At 38.6% G+C, this 15,009-nt stretch overlaps 1 protein-coding gene across 15 annotated transcripts in view; it reads right to left on the bottom strand.

The window, feature by feature from the left end:
• AFDN (afadin, adherens junction formation factor) overlaps positions 1–15,009 on the bottom strand; it is a 141,962-nt gene that overhangs the window by 58,700 nt on the left and 68,253 nt on the right. For all 15 annotated transcript variants that reach the window (XM_008007846.3, XM_073022272.1, XM_073022269.1 and 12 more), the window contains 6 exons: positions 12,244–12,338; positions 10,757–11,019; positions 9,415–9,484; positions 4,629–4,747; positions 786–847; positions 463–668 (listed from right to left, as the gene is read on the bottom strand). In XM_008007846.3, the coding sequence (XP_008006037.2) occupies positions 463–668; positions 786–847; positions 4,629–4,747; positions 9,415–9,484; positions 10,757–11,019; positions 12,244–12,338 (815 nt within the window). The remainder of the gene's footprint in view (positions 1–462; positions 669–785; positions 848–4,628; positions 4,748–9,414; positions 9,485–10,756; positions 11,020–12,243; positions 12,339–15,009) is intronic.

Raw genomic sequence — 15,009 nt, forward strand, 5'->3', positions numbered from 1 at the left:
GAGATGTTCTGGAACCGACAGAGGCGGTGGTTGCACAACACTGTGAATGCACTAAACGCGACTGAACTGCTCACTTCAAAATGGTTAATATTACATGAATTTCACCTCAACAAATTATTTACAGAAAAAAGTCTACAAAAGCCCACAACAGTCTCAGCACTTTCTCACAACTATTACTGCAAGCTGAAGGGCCTTTCTCATGATTATTGTGTTAGCACACACAGTTACCTTCACTTATGCTGAAGTTTACAGGGAAAACAAAACAGAAAAGAGCTTACATTTCCTTTCAACTCTTCAAAGTTATATATTTTCCTATAATATTTATATAACTTCTATTTTAGAAAAAAATCTTTAGAGTCAAACATGTAACCAAATCAGAAGCCCTTAAAGAAGCTGAGTTCACTGGTTTAGCAATTACAAACACAATCACCAGAGGAGCACGGCTGGCCGGCTGGAACGTACCTGGATGACGCCCTCCATCATGCTCACCATCTTGTTGACGACTGCAATGACTTTATGCGTGCGCTCTGTAGGGCTGATGTCAGGTCTGTACTGGTTGGACAATACATACCGGCATGCCATATATAATACATATGTAGGGGACAACTTAAAGTGGACTGTAGAGCTATTAGTATAATTTATAATGGCAGATAAAAATGAATCTTCAGCTGTGTAAAGATTTCAAAAACAAAAAAGGAAAAAAGAACAAAAATGAATGTGAAAATCAGATGGAGCAAAATGGATCAAGAAATAATTCACTGACAATGAAATCTGAAATTACTCACAACTTTCCCTGAATTCAATGCTTGCAGGCAGTATCAGTTCAGGCCCAGAACCATCCTGTGTTCTAAAAGAAGAAAGCCGACATCACTTAAAATAAGGTCACATGGCTAACAATATTACTGACAAACTGTGTAGATTTCTGCAACTACTTTTTAAATCTAAATACTAATCTTTCCAATGTAAAATAATAAAATATCCCTTGCTTTCAGATGCAGCCTAATCAAATCATGTACTGGGAGTGATCTTATCATGACTCCTCTAAGAAGGTTAGTTCCTTGAAGTATATGCCACCACCATGACAGCAGATCTGACGTGATTCTGGATTATTAATGAACACTTCATGTCTAGTACAGGGATCGGTCTGCCTTGCATCTGCTACAGCTATGGCTCAGGTAACACTGAAAAGAAAGTAGTAAGTGACACAAAGAAATATTAACCATGCCAAGCTTGAAACGGAGTTCTTATACCTAAAGGGAAAAGCTTCCTAAGACCTGGACTTTGTCTTTCTCTGCTGACACAGGATTAGACAAGTTGACCACGGCAAGTCTCCTTCAGCCATTACTATCATCATTTTCCAATGCTTACAGTGATGCATGCCTTAAAAAGAGATGTTCTACTCACTCACATTTCTTCTTATGGTCACATAAATTCCAGGTCCCTTCCACCATTTAGCCTGACACTACACAAATAAGGAACTGTCAAAAATTATAAATACAAAAAACTATAATTTGGAACATTTACAAAAACCAGCATTGTACTAATGTTTATCTATTTCCAGGTATTCAGATCACATTAATTCAAAGGTTAGGTTCATTTCTGTCTCTATAAAAATACTCTCCAAACAGTGTGTCATCAGCCATTGGCAGGGCAGAAGGCTGTTTTGTGAAACTACTCTTTCAGTTAAATATACATTCGTGTGTGTGTTCACCAGAGCACAATGTAAGATATAATCTTGTGTTGTGACCACTGTTCAAAAGAATTTTGAAAGCCATTGCTAGGCACAGACTCTTTAAAATGTGTAAGATAATAAATTACAAATCCAGTTTAGATTTCCTTATCTTTGTAGATTTATTCTTTTCTCAGTGAATAATGCTCAGCTTATTCTTTCACTTAGCCATGGGATTAGAACTTCAAGTCATTTACTTATTACTCTAAGTTTGTGACCCGCTGTATTTTATATACAATGTTTACCAAAAACCAACGAAACACATAGTCAAGGGATTAGCTTCCTTAACATTTCAATGTCTTTATCATTTTAGTTCAACTTTATCAGAGATAATCAGGAAGATTTCTCAAAAATGTCTCTGAAAAAGAAAATTTAAATTGACAGTAAGAGTCAGGGAACATGTGTTTTGCCTTTCTGCAAACTTAACTAAAAATTAAATTGTGGGGATATCAATGACTTAAACTGTGGCGAACATCTCTACTGAGTTAAATATTGACTTAAACTGAGATCAGTACTTACTCAAATCTTATTTGGTGAAATGGAAAGTCAAGAGTTATCTTGATATTTGAATGAGAAATACTCATTAGTGACTTAAACAACAGTCATTTCAGCAGTAATGTGTCTGTGCATCTTAGACAACTGGTAATAAACAGCCACAATTAAGTATTTGGAATTGCTGGTCCACTCATTAAATAAGTTAATATAGACAATAAAAAACTTCCCTTCAAAAGCAAAAAAGAAGAACTTATGATGATTACAGATTTGTAGTTGTTTACAGACTGGCTAATTTTTTTTCAACAGCAAACCATTTTCTTCCTTCCATCCTCACCTCCATGCACCAAAAAAATGAATAAAGAGAAAATGAATATATTTATATAAAATAATAAAAATATAACCAAATATTTTACTCCTAATAAATATAACCCCAAATCTTTTTATCAAATTGTATGCTTCAGAGTTGATTATTTAGTTTATGATCTAATGATTTAACTCAACAATTAACGAAAAGAAAAATGCTTCTATAAACAATGTAATTTAAATGATCAATTATTTTAACACATCTCCCTTATACTCCCATATTTACAGACATCTAAAATTGCAGCTAGGCAGTTACATATCTCATAAAGTGAACCTGAATAAACTTTACCAATTATATTCTAACAAATCTGGTTAAAAAAGTGTTTAAATTGTCATTGATAAAAGAAAAAAATTTAGTGACAATTAAAAGTCATCCCTTCCATTCAAAAGGGTTTTTTTCCTTCACTAATATTAGCATTTTAAACACATTTAAATTTTTCATGGCTACATCAGTTAAATTAAGTAGTGCTTATTACAACACTGCCTATGCGAAAAACAACGAATGGGGCAAAAAGCCTCATCTGTTTTCATCATTGTTATAATAGCAACAAAGCAACATTTTTTGTAATTAAAATAAAGCCTCTAATAACTCTGCAAACTAATCTTACCTTATAAAATAATTAAATTATGTGTTTATGGTAAAAAATAATTTCTGACATACAATTAACCATTATATGACTATTTTGACAGTATTATTTACTAATCACTAATTTTGCATATGCTAAAAGCATTATCCTAATCAATCCACTCCCTCGTGTGAATTCATTTACTCATTCAAATATTTATGAGCTAAGAACTATGATTCATGCTTCTCAGTCACACCTTATAAATACATAGAGGTATTCCTTAACAATACCAATTTACCATTCTGAACATTCTACTCCATGATACACCACCAAAAACAAGTACAAACACAGAAAGTAAACTATTTATTATCACATGTAATAAAATTCACATAGCCAATAAAAATCTTCATAGCATCAGAACTAAAAATCCACAATAAAAATAAAGTTAAAACCTGGGATTCTCTTATGAGTCTGCATATGTAATAACTGGTGGTGAATGATATTGAAATCCTGCAATATCCAGTGCCCTCTGCTGGAAGTTGTGAAACTGAAGAACTGTCTTTATCACCTGCAACTGAACTGACAGGTGACCCTGGGCAAGTCGCCTGCCTCATCGAACTGCCTTTGACGCAAACAGAATGGCCTCTTCAAAAATCTATCTGAAAAGCCCCAAAGCGGGAATGCTGCCAGTTTCACTGCTGATAATGAGGATGCCGTCTTTCCCTATGTCTGTCTGAGTTCCCACAGAGCTCTGGGGTAGAGGTGATCAGCACCAAATCATGCTGCTAGTTCCACTAGTCAGTATCTGTTATTTATCTACCATGTTTAACGCCAAGATACTACTCTGCAACATTTAAATAATTCTAGAGGTCACAAGGAAATAGGATTCTGATTAAGGTGACAGGTTAAAAATCATAAGACAAGGAAATAACAAAAGACAGTTCTCTGCCCAGAAAAATCAGGCAAGAACAATGTCAGAAAAAAAATAATAATAATTCATCCTCAATCTATCTCCACAGGGAGACACATCACATCAGAGCACAAGATATAACATGGCATTTAAATTCTTAAAATCTGTTTCAAAATCATTTTTGGCCTTACGTATTTTTAAACAGATGAAGATTTCTTCTAGAAATGGGTGAAATGACCAGATTTTTCTAGATATAAAAATCATCAAATATTAAAATTCTATAAATACTCCCTTTCTCTATGTTTTTACAAAGTAGTAAATTTTAAATGGCAACATTTTAATTCAGTGTGCCTCTTATTTCAATTTGATAGCACTGTGGCATGTAAGTGAGGGATATAATTATTGGTAAAGCATTTCTTTCAATTCAATAACAAAGAAAGGAAATGCCCTTAAAATATTATTCTAACATTCTAAAATGTCAGCTGAACCTTTATAAATTCAACAATCTTTATCCCAACCCTTCTTTAGGAATACTTTTACCATTTAAAAATGATGTACTTCCTACCTGCTTTCTTGCCTGCGATAATCTGGCTGCTGCTCTACTCTGATCATCGGCTTCACCATTCCCCGCTCGGCTGTGCTAGAGGCAGATGATACTCTGTCGCTGTCCAGCCTAGTGGTGCTCTACATGGAGAGAAAGCACAGTGCGTTTAGAAGCCCACGCAACCAACCAAGCCTGACACTCAGTGTCGCAAGCAGAGATCTGATACGGGGCTGCCAAGCAGGGCAGGCAAGAACACAGACCAGGAAATAACAGAGCAATGCTGAGGACACTATGTCCACAGGGAGTGCCCACTAGGAGTTGCCTTTAAAACACAGGCATGTAAAGCTGGTATAAACACACAATGATTTTTCCAAAAGTACATTAATAGTAATTCGATTCCAACAAGTTATTTTAAAAACAGGATAAGAGATAAGAAAATATGTATAATATGAAGAGGCAGGGTCTTTTTAAAGTTTATTATTTTTCAGAACAGATTTAGAAATCCTACTCCTTACAGCTCAATACCTAATGAATTCAGTACAGAAACTGGCTTGTTTCTTGCCCTTAACACCGGGGAAAACACATATTATATGGTAACCCAATCCAGTACATTTAAATACTTTTAAAAAGTATACAATTCTAACCATTTGTATGGAATTTGTAGGCAGACAAAAGGATGAGTTACTTATATTAAGAAAATCACCAGGAAACAAAAAATTTTATACAATGAAATTCACTGTAGAAAAAAATTTCATGTAAAATTTCTTATTACATCTTAGTGTAGAAACTGAGTACAAGTAGTACATAAAAAATTATGTTTCTCTTACCACCTAGCGATTATTACTGTACTATACATATCTTTCTAGCTTTTCATATTTTCCATAAATGGGATTATACAATCTTCTTGATAAAACACGTTTTCAGACGTTATAAACATCTTACAATATCACTTATTTTTATATTACAGACTTGTAATGGCTGTATAACATTTTGTTGTCTATTCCTCATACTTCATTAAACCAATGCTTTATTACATCATTTAAAACGTTCATCATACACAGCGACAAGACAATTGTGCTTGTAAATATGCATATATTCACACACAATGAATCCTTCCATAAGAGAGATTTTTTTTTTCCCCCTTTGAGATGGAGTCTCGCTCTGTCGCCCAGGCTGGAGTGCAGTGGCGCGATCTTGGCTCACTGCAAGCTCCGCCTCTCAGGTTCACACCATTCTCCTGCCTCAGCCTCCTGAGTAGCTGGGACTACAGGGGCCTGCCACCATGCCCGGCTAGTTTTTTATATTTTTAGTAGAGACGGAGTTTCACCGCGTTGGCCAGGATGATCTTGATCTCCTGACCTTGTAATCTGCCCGCCTCAGCCTCCCAAAGTGCTAGGATTACAGGCATGAGCCACCACATCCAGCCCATAAGACAGATTTATAGAAACACAATTGCTGGTCGATGGATGGCAATACTATTTATACTATTAAAAAACTATTATAAATGACTAGTAATAGGGCAATGGATAAAGAAGTTACAGCATGTTTATGTGCTTAAATACTACAGAATGGTTTTCATGTGTTTTTTAAATGACTTTTAAGTACTGAAAAATGCTCACAGAGTAACAGCTGAAAAAGATGTGTGTGGAGACAAACATATCCAATCGTGTTAAAATGCATACATGAACATACAGACACATACCAGAGTTCAGAAAAGGACCCCTCATGACGTTACTACCAAAGGTCAACTATAAATTGTGGATGAAGGATTTTCATTTCTACTTTTCTCCTCTATTTACCAAGTCTTCTTTGTGGACTACACATTTTTTTAAGAAACGAAAATTTTTATAAAGACAGTTCTCTTCAGCTCATTCAATTATTCATGAGATGGTTCCCAAGGGTCTTCTACACAGCAGGCATTTTTTAAGAAAAGTGCAATAGAAATACAGCAATGACGTATGAAACAGGAGCACCCCTTGCAGAGTTCACATTCTACAGTCAGTCAACAAACAGAGCAAGCATTGGATGGTAATAAAGGCTGCATAAATAACCTACATCAGGTGTTGTGACAGTGACAGGATGCTCAGGGACAACCTCTGTTCAGGAATGTGGCTTTAAGCTGAGGTCTGAGACAAGAAGGGGCCAGGGTGAAAAGCAAGGACAAAAGCACAACCACTAGCACAAGAAAGGCCTTCCAGTGGGAGGAAAGAGGCAGGCAGGGCACAGAATGGAAGCCCTGTGCGGCCTGAGTCAGCGGCAGAGACACACTGCGAGGGAGGCAGGCTCAGGGCATAAGGGGCTGCGCAAGCCAGGGAAGACTGATATATGGGGTGAGAAGCCACCAGGGGCTTCGAAAGCAGAACAGTAACTAGAAATCTAATTTCCATTTTTTAAATGTGGGCTGGGTAGAATAGAAGAGGCTGCTCTTGGGTGCGTGTGGACCTCCTGCTACGTGATGGCTGCAGCCTAAGCCAGGGAGGCAGAGGAACGAACCCCTGCACGCAGAGGTTGAGAGAAGGAAAGGACCAACTGGGAACAGGGGAAGAGGTTTCTGTTGCGCCACAGATGATAGTATTGTCTTGTAAGGTGGGGAAGGATCAGGGAAAGTCTGTTAAGAAAGAAAATCTAGTTTTCTTTTAGCTAGGTTTAATATGTACAGGATATGTAAGTGGATATGTCAAGTAAATCTTTAGAGATATGAGTCAGGGCTGGGTGTGGTAGCTCATGCCTGTAATCCTTGCATTTTGGGAGGCCTAGGCAGGCAGACTACCTGAGCTCAGGAGTTCAAGACCAGCCTGGATAATATGGTGAAACCCCGTTTCTACTAAAAATACAAGAATTAGCCAGGCATGGTGGCGGGTGCCTGTAATCTCCGCTACACAGGAGGCTGAGGCAGGAGAATCGCTTGAACCTGGGAGGCAATGGTTGCAGTGAGCTGAGATCACGCCACTGCACTCCAACCTGGGAGACAGAGGGGACTCTGTCTCAGAAAGAAAAAAAAAGAGAGAGAGAGATATGAGTCTGGAGAGGTTAGAACCAAATGTACACATCAGTGGATAATCAACACTAGATGGTATTTAAACTCAGGCATCAGGGTAAGGTCATCTAACAAAGATGCAGAAAGAGAACAAATTGGTGCCCTACATCTGAAACCTTGGCCCTCCAAACTTTAGGAGTGAAGCATTAGAGGAAGAGGTACCAACAAATCAAACCAAGGAGAAACCACTACTAGGTAGTTTACAGGAGGGCGATACCCTAGAAGCCAAAAGAAGAAAGTGCATCAAGTGCGTGGTAGTGGCCTAGCTAAAAACTCCTGCAACAAGTAAGACAGGGCAAAATACATGCCAGATTTGGGACTTGGGAGGTCATCAGTCTCCCTGACAGACAGTCCCTATGGAGGGAGGGGCAAGAATGAACAGGAGCAGAGGAAAGAACATAAGAGTTTGGAAGTAGAGGGAGCAAACATAGACAAAATTTTTTTTCAAGAAGCTGTGTAGCAAACAGGAGTAGAAAAATGGGGTCAGAACTGGAGGGGTATAAAGAGTTTTCTAAACGAGAAGACACTGTAGCATGTTTTGATTCTGATAAGAACACTCTAGGATCACAGGAGTTTGTGGCACATGGCATTCAGTGAATCACACCTTGAGTAGTGCCTTCCTCCTGAATCCGGACTGGGCCCCTATTTGCTTTAACCAATGAAAGGTGGAGGAAACGGGGTTGTGTCAGTTCTGGGCCTAACGTTCAAGAAGGCCTGGCAGCTCCGTGGTTCTTGTGAGGTGCCACAACACTATGACTTCCGGCTGCCCCAATGGGACCAACCGCCCCATGGAGAGGACGTGAGATGGCACAGAGAGAGGGTCAGTGGGCCCTGCACTCCAGCCACTGGCCATCAACTGATCTCCTAGGTGAAGGTGGTCACACCAGTCACCACCAGCAAGACCAGCAAACAAACTGCCCGGGTGAGCTCAAACCAGATTGCACAATGGTAAACAAATAAAATGGCTGCTGTTTAGCCACTATGTTTTAGAGCGGTTTGTTATCCAGCAATAGAGAATGAAAATGAGAAAGGAAATGAACTGATTATTCCAGAGACAAGGGGTCATTATGGAAGCAAAGTGTCTGAGGTTAACTGATGAACAGGATTTAGCACCTGAATTGAGTCTCATAAAACCAGGAGTGTGTTAAGGGTGCTCTGACTAAGTCAGGCTAGCGACGCAGGAGAAAGCCTAGCACACACAGAGGCTCTGCTTCATCCTGGCTTTAGAGAAAAGAATGGTCTGCTTTCTTTCTTTCATGTATCACTAACAAACAACACAGCAGATTAGGACAACTCACATTTGGGGCCACTGTGAAGTCTGTTTTCATAAAGATGTTTTATAAGTGCACATATTACCAGTTTACAGGAGTCCCCCTTATCTGCAGTTTCACTTTCTACAGTTCAGTTACCTGAGGTAAGCTGCAGTCCGCCAACAGGTGAGTACAATACAATAAGATATTTTGAGAGAGGAGATAGAGACCAAATTAACATATGTCTTATTTGAGTATATTGTTATAATAGATAGTTTCATTTTATCTTTAGTTATTGTTGTTAATGTCTTAGTGTGCTTATTTCATAAATTAAACTTTATCACAGGTACACACATACAGGAAAGCAACATAGTATCCATAGGGCTCTGTACTATTCATGGTTCCAGGCATCGACTGGTGGTCTTGGAATGCATCCCCCACAAATAAAGGGAAACTACTATATTCATCTATGGTGTCCTATAGCAAGCACACTTCTATCAGGTAATCCGTAATTACCTACCTTGCTTGTCGGTAATGCTGTCCCACTATGAATATCTCCTCCCAAATCAAAAGTTGTCTCCTGAACAATTCTGATGGGACAAAACAAGAAACACACTGACTTAATAACATTCCAATGACAGGCAGAGTCTCTTTTTAATACACAAGGAAGAACTAAGAGGCCAAATGTTCAAAGATTTTTAAGAAATTGCTCTATTTTCAGCACACGAACTTACAGAATTAAAAAAACACCTTATGAACTTTCTTTGCTGGTATATACTCAATATTCCCAGGATCTTTTTTTTTTTTTTTTGAGATGAAGTCTCACTCTGTTGCCCAGGCTGGAGTGCAGTAGCGTGATTTTGGCTCACTGCAACCTCCGCCTCCTGAGTTCAAGTGATTCTCCTGTCTCACTCAGCCTCTTGAGTAACTGGTATTACAGACAAGCGCCACCACGCCCGGCTAATTTTTGTATTTTTTGTAGAGATGGGGTTTCACCATGTTGGCCAGGCTGGTCTCAAACTCCTGACCTCAGGTGATCCGCCCACTTCAGCTGTGAACTTTACAAATAAATATATGTGATAACCCACCAAGTATTCATCTTGGAGAAAGACATTAATTCTAAATAGTCATATGTGGCCCAGTGTGTAAGGTCTGGGTGGCTAATCAAAGGCACACGTGGAACAAAACAATGGGAAAGGCCAAGCAGGGACGACCACATGGGTTATGTTTGTGCTTCAGGAAGAAAGCCTACACTCTAGGGGAGTTTTCAGTTGTTTTAAGCAGCATGACTGAAAAATAGATAATGAAGTGGCTTAACAGTATGTTTTAAAAAGTAAAACCAAAGGAGAAGTCATATTCCCTACCTACAAAAAAATTTTACTAGATAGTCATTAAGAAAGGCTGTCTGTTTTCCCTTACTAAGCCCAAAATGCAAGTCTTCAGAAAAGCACTAGGTGGAGCTAAAATATTCTGAATTCCTTAAGAGATCTTAATGTGTTTCAGTATCAGTCACAGAAAAGAATATTTCAAAAAATTTTATAATCTTAGTTACACTGAATAATTACAAAGAACAATGTTTTTTTCACAAAACAAAAGGTACTGTTTTAGTATGTTGGCTAAAAAACCAAAGTTTAAATATAAACAATTTAAAACCAGTGAGAACTTCCAATTAAGACAAAGTCAAGACCTTTCTTCTTTCCTCTAAAACCAACCCAAGTTAACAACGAACCGAAATCACAAACTTCACTTTGATATTTTTTTAAAAATTGAAACAAAAAATAAAAAGCCAAGTTATCTATGAATAATCTGAATTACTTTAAGTATAATTAAAATATTTTAAATCTTAAGGTTAATCTATTTACCCAGGTTTATGTCTCGGGCCCTTAACCATCAGGCCTCCATCCACAGATCTTTTTGCAAGAGCATGATCCTGACTGGGGTCCACAAACTTAAATACATGGGATGCCCCAAACTGCACTTTCATGCCACTCTGCAGCATGGTGGTTTCTGAGATGCGCTGGCCTTCCACATAGGTTTCTGCGTCCATACTTCTGGGCGTCACAGTGACCACTCCATCCATGTTGGTGAGGTCACAGTGATGGGGCTGAATTCCTGGGCCAAACAACTGGAAACAGAAGGAAACCAAAGAAACTCCCATCATGAAGCTCACAGCATTTAAACACAGAGTTTTAAAACTGTGAGTACCCCTTTTATGATAAATATAACCTAATAAGATCTGGATTTTTAGTGCCTTTTAAAGTGGATTTCCCTCAATAGCATAAAAATAAACTGTCAAAAAAAAAAAAAAAGTCAAAACAATCAGACCTTTTATTTTTATTATCCAGTGACTTAAGGCATACTGTAACTTTGCATTAAAAGACATACAGTCGGCCGGGCACGGTGGCTCACGCCTGTAATCCCAGCACTTTGGGAGGCCGGGATGGACGGATCATGAGGTCAGATCAAGACTATCCTGGCCAACATGGTGAAACCCCGTCTACTAAAAATACAAAAATTAGCCAGGCGTGGTGGTGCGTGCCTGTAACCCCAGCTACTCAGGAGGCTGAGGCAGGAGAATCGCTTAAACCAGGAAGTCAGAGGTTACAGTGAGCCGAGATCGTGCCACAGCACTCCAGCCGGGTGACAGAGCGAGACTGTCTCCAAAAAAAAAACATACAGTCATCTCAACCAGTATTTGTTGGATGGTTAATGGACAAATCTATACAGGTCATTATGATTAAAGATTCCTATCTATTTTATCATTTTTAGTGCTGTGCTAAGAAAGAAGAAATGATAGAACTGAAAATTACATTAACAACCTGAACCTATCATCTTACAAACTGAGAACATAAGTACAAAGCAAGGGTGATTTGCCTGAATTCAACTTCAAAGAAGTGACAAATCCTGACTTCATTTATTCAAAGAATGTGTTAAGCTCTGTTTTAAGTACTTGAGAACCGTATTAAGCTAAATTTAATTAGAATTTACCGAATGCTTACCGCTATGTGTGTCAGACCCAGTGATAAGCACTTTTGCATAGTTACATCCTGTAATCCTGAAATAGACCTATAAAATTATCATCACCATCTTTGAGAGAAAAGGAAGCAGTTTCAGAGCACTGTCATCACCAGCCCAAATTTCTAGAGGTGGAGCTTGAACATAAACTCACATTCTGCTGTTTTCACACTAAAGCAGAGAAAAGTGACCCAGAATAGATAAATTATTTATATTTAAGCACAATGTAGTCTGTAATTCTAATTCCTTCTTTCACTACTATGTGGCAGGCTCTGTACAATACGTTATGCCTCCTGGAATGTCAGAGTTGCAGCAGGAAGCTCAGACTACGTACCTGGATAGAGCTGTCATCCAATTTTTCTGTACCAACTTCAGTAACACTTAACTGAAGGCGGTAAAGCTTTGGCTTATCTCTAGAGTCAGAACCATCTGCAAGAAGAGAAGGAAGACAACTGTATCTGCAAAGTCTAATATTATTGTCATGTTATTTCAAACAAACAAAAAGTTATCTCAGGCATTACAGCTCTCACTTCTCAGGATTTCTTTTCAAAGAATTCTCCAAACTTATGTAACACAATTTAACAAATTGGATACAGAAAATTCAAAATAAGAAATAAATTTATCAGTTTCTGGCATTAATTCCACCATATTCTTATTACATTAAATAAAGTCTTCTCTACCACTGCCCTGGATTTTTGTTAATGATTCTGAGGAGCAACTGTATTAGCAAAATGAAGCTCATCAAAGACACACGGGCCTTCCCTTTGGACCAGATCTTTTCCTGCAGTATTCTTGCTGCCCTCACGGCACACAACACAGTACAGGTTGGGGGCATAGCTAAATCACTGATGGAGGTTTTTAAATGTACAATTCTCATGGCTCTCCCTAGACGTCCTGGATCAAAAGCCCTGGGGAGGAGGCCTAAGCATGTGTCCTCTGAAAAATCTCCCCAAATAACTCTGTCCATTACTGATTAAGAATTACAGTTAAAAGTGGTTAGCTCCCTGGAGTAGAACTGGCATAAAAGGAAGACTGGGTTTTGTGGGTTTTTTTTTTTTTTTTGTCATTTTATACCTTTATGAACTGTTGGAATGTTTAATTTATATGAGCATGTGTTTCCACGACAGGGAAGGGGTGAGGAGGAGGAGGAAGCTGCTCTGCCAAAGCCCTCTAGTCCCAATACATCTAGACATGTTTTCTCATTCTTCACCTACTGTATCCCAGATGAGAACAATGTCACTTCATTATCTTAACTAAAAATGAGGTATCCTGATTTCAGAGTTGACATATGAGAAAATGTGCCTTCCAGAGCCCATGAACGATGATGCAACTGCAGAGCTTAGCGCCTGCACCACAGCCATGGCAGTCAGTCTAGTGTGGCAAGCATATCACCCACCAAAGCTTAGGAAAAGGCCAAACCAGTAAGAGTCTCCCTGATCTGCTTTATGAGTGCCTTATAACTTTCCAACCCACTGATTCCATCACCTGTAAAAATCTCTACTCACTGTGATTAGGAATGTAAGCTTTGAGAGCTTCACAGGTTAAACAGTTTGGAGAGTATGAGCGTGCACAGTTTCAGACTGCTAAAATCTCTCAGCAGTGGTGCCGCTAAACTCTCACAGACAAAAGACACCATAAAAATGCAAGTTCCGTCAGAACTGATGTTAATTTTAGGGTATACAAAGTTACATTCTAATGACAAAATTTTCTATTTCTGAAATACTCCATAATCTGTGACATCGAGTGAAGGTAAGATGAGACTGAAGTACCTGAGAGACACTGATGCCTAAAACCCATTACAAAATTAATTCAAAATCTGTGCTGCTTCACATCGTGTTGAAACATTTATTTTCAACTCTAACTGTTCCAATAAAGTCCTGATCTGAACAAGACATTAAAATCATCTGGGGCTTTTCCTGGACATAGTTAGTTCCCTTCCCAACCTGCTGAGTCCAAATCCTCCAGTTTACGATTTTGTGTGTTTTAACCACCAAAGGCAGTTCTAACGAACCCCCTTGGTAAAGAAATGTGTCCCTCTTATCTACTCCCGGAGCACCCCATTTCTGTCATATTAATTGTACCACTAACCGTATTGTATGATGATTTCCATCTACTTATCTCCCTTATCTCTGAGCTTCCTGGTGGCTAGGTTTAAAAAAAAAATCTTTTTTACCCTAGCACTGATCACTCCACATATGGTCCATAGTTAGCAATCAATGAAAATTTGATGTGTCAGCAGTGAATATTTACATAAAAATAAAGAAAACTGAATGCAATAGTCACAGAGAAATGACACAAAGAAAGCAAAAGCAGTAAATAAGTAATCATGTGTGAAACAAGAACATTTCAATGCAAAGTTAAAAACAGAACATTAAAAATGTGTTTAGAGATGAAAGAAAAATTCCCATCCAGTCTTCCAAATTCTGAATGCTTCTGACAGTCTCCTGTGAGACAATAAAGAGGCATCACACACCTTTCTACATCAACAGACTTCAAAATAGAGAAAGGGAGAAAGAGAAGCTGCTTTCTCAGTCTCTCCCTTTTCCTCACTTCACTATGGTAATAGTGATCTGTCAACAGATAGATTAGAAATAAACATCCTTCCTAGGCTCTCTTTTCTTATTACTTCACAGTAATAACAGGAAACCATAGTTAAAGCTGTTACAGATTTTGAAGAACCTAAATGGTGGCCACAGGATTTAGCGGATAAAGGGATGTTTGGTTTGAGCTGGGGAGGAAAGGGAGAGTGTAACAGCCCATTCCCTCTCCTCATTAGAAGGACAGTTAATCTCACAGGGAGTAACATACAAAACTGTTGCCAAAAACAAAAATCCCAAATTTTCTCCCCTTCCTCAAAGAGGATTCTACAAATAGTCAATTTCTGCCCAAAGTGCCTGAGTCTCTTTCTTCTCCATCGATAATGACAATAAATCTGGAGTACCTAGAAGAGCAGGGACAAATCTAAGTAACCCCACAACAGACAGTAACAGCACTGCTACCAGAAAGTTTTCCTGGTCTACAGATGAAGGGAGACAGACTGGCTGAGCACCACCCAAGGAGTGCTTTGAAACGGCACTCTGTCTTTACTCCCCAGCAGCCC

Source organism: Chlorocebus sabaeus, chromosome 13 (assembly GCF_047675955.1).
Source record: "Chlorocebus sabaeus isolate Y175 chromosome 13, mChlSab1.0.hap1, whole genome shotgun sequence".
NCBI lineage: Eukaryota > Metazoa > Chordata > Mammalia > Primates > Cercopithecidae > Chlorocebus > Chlorocebus sabaeus.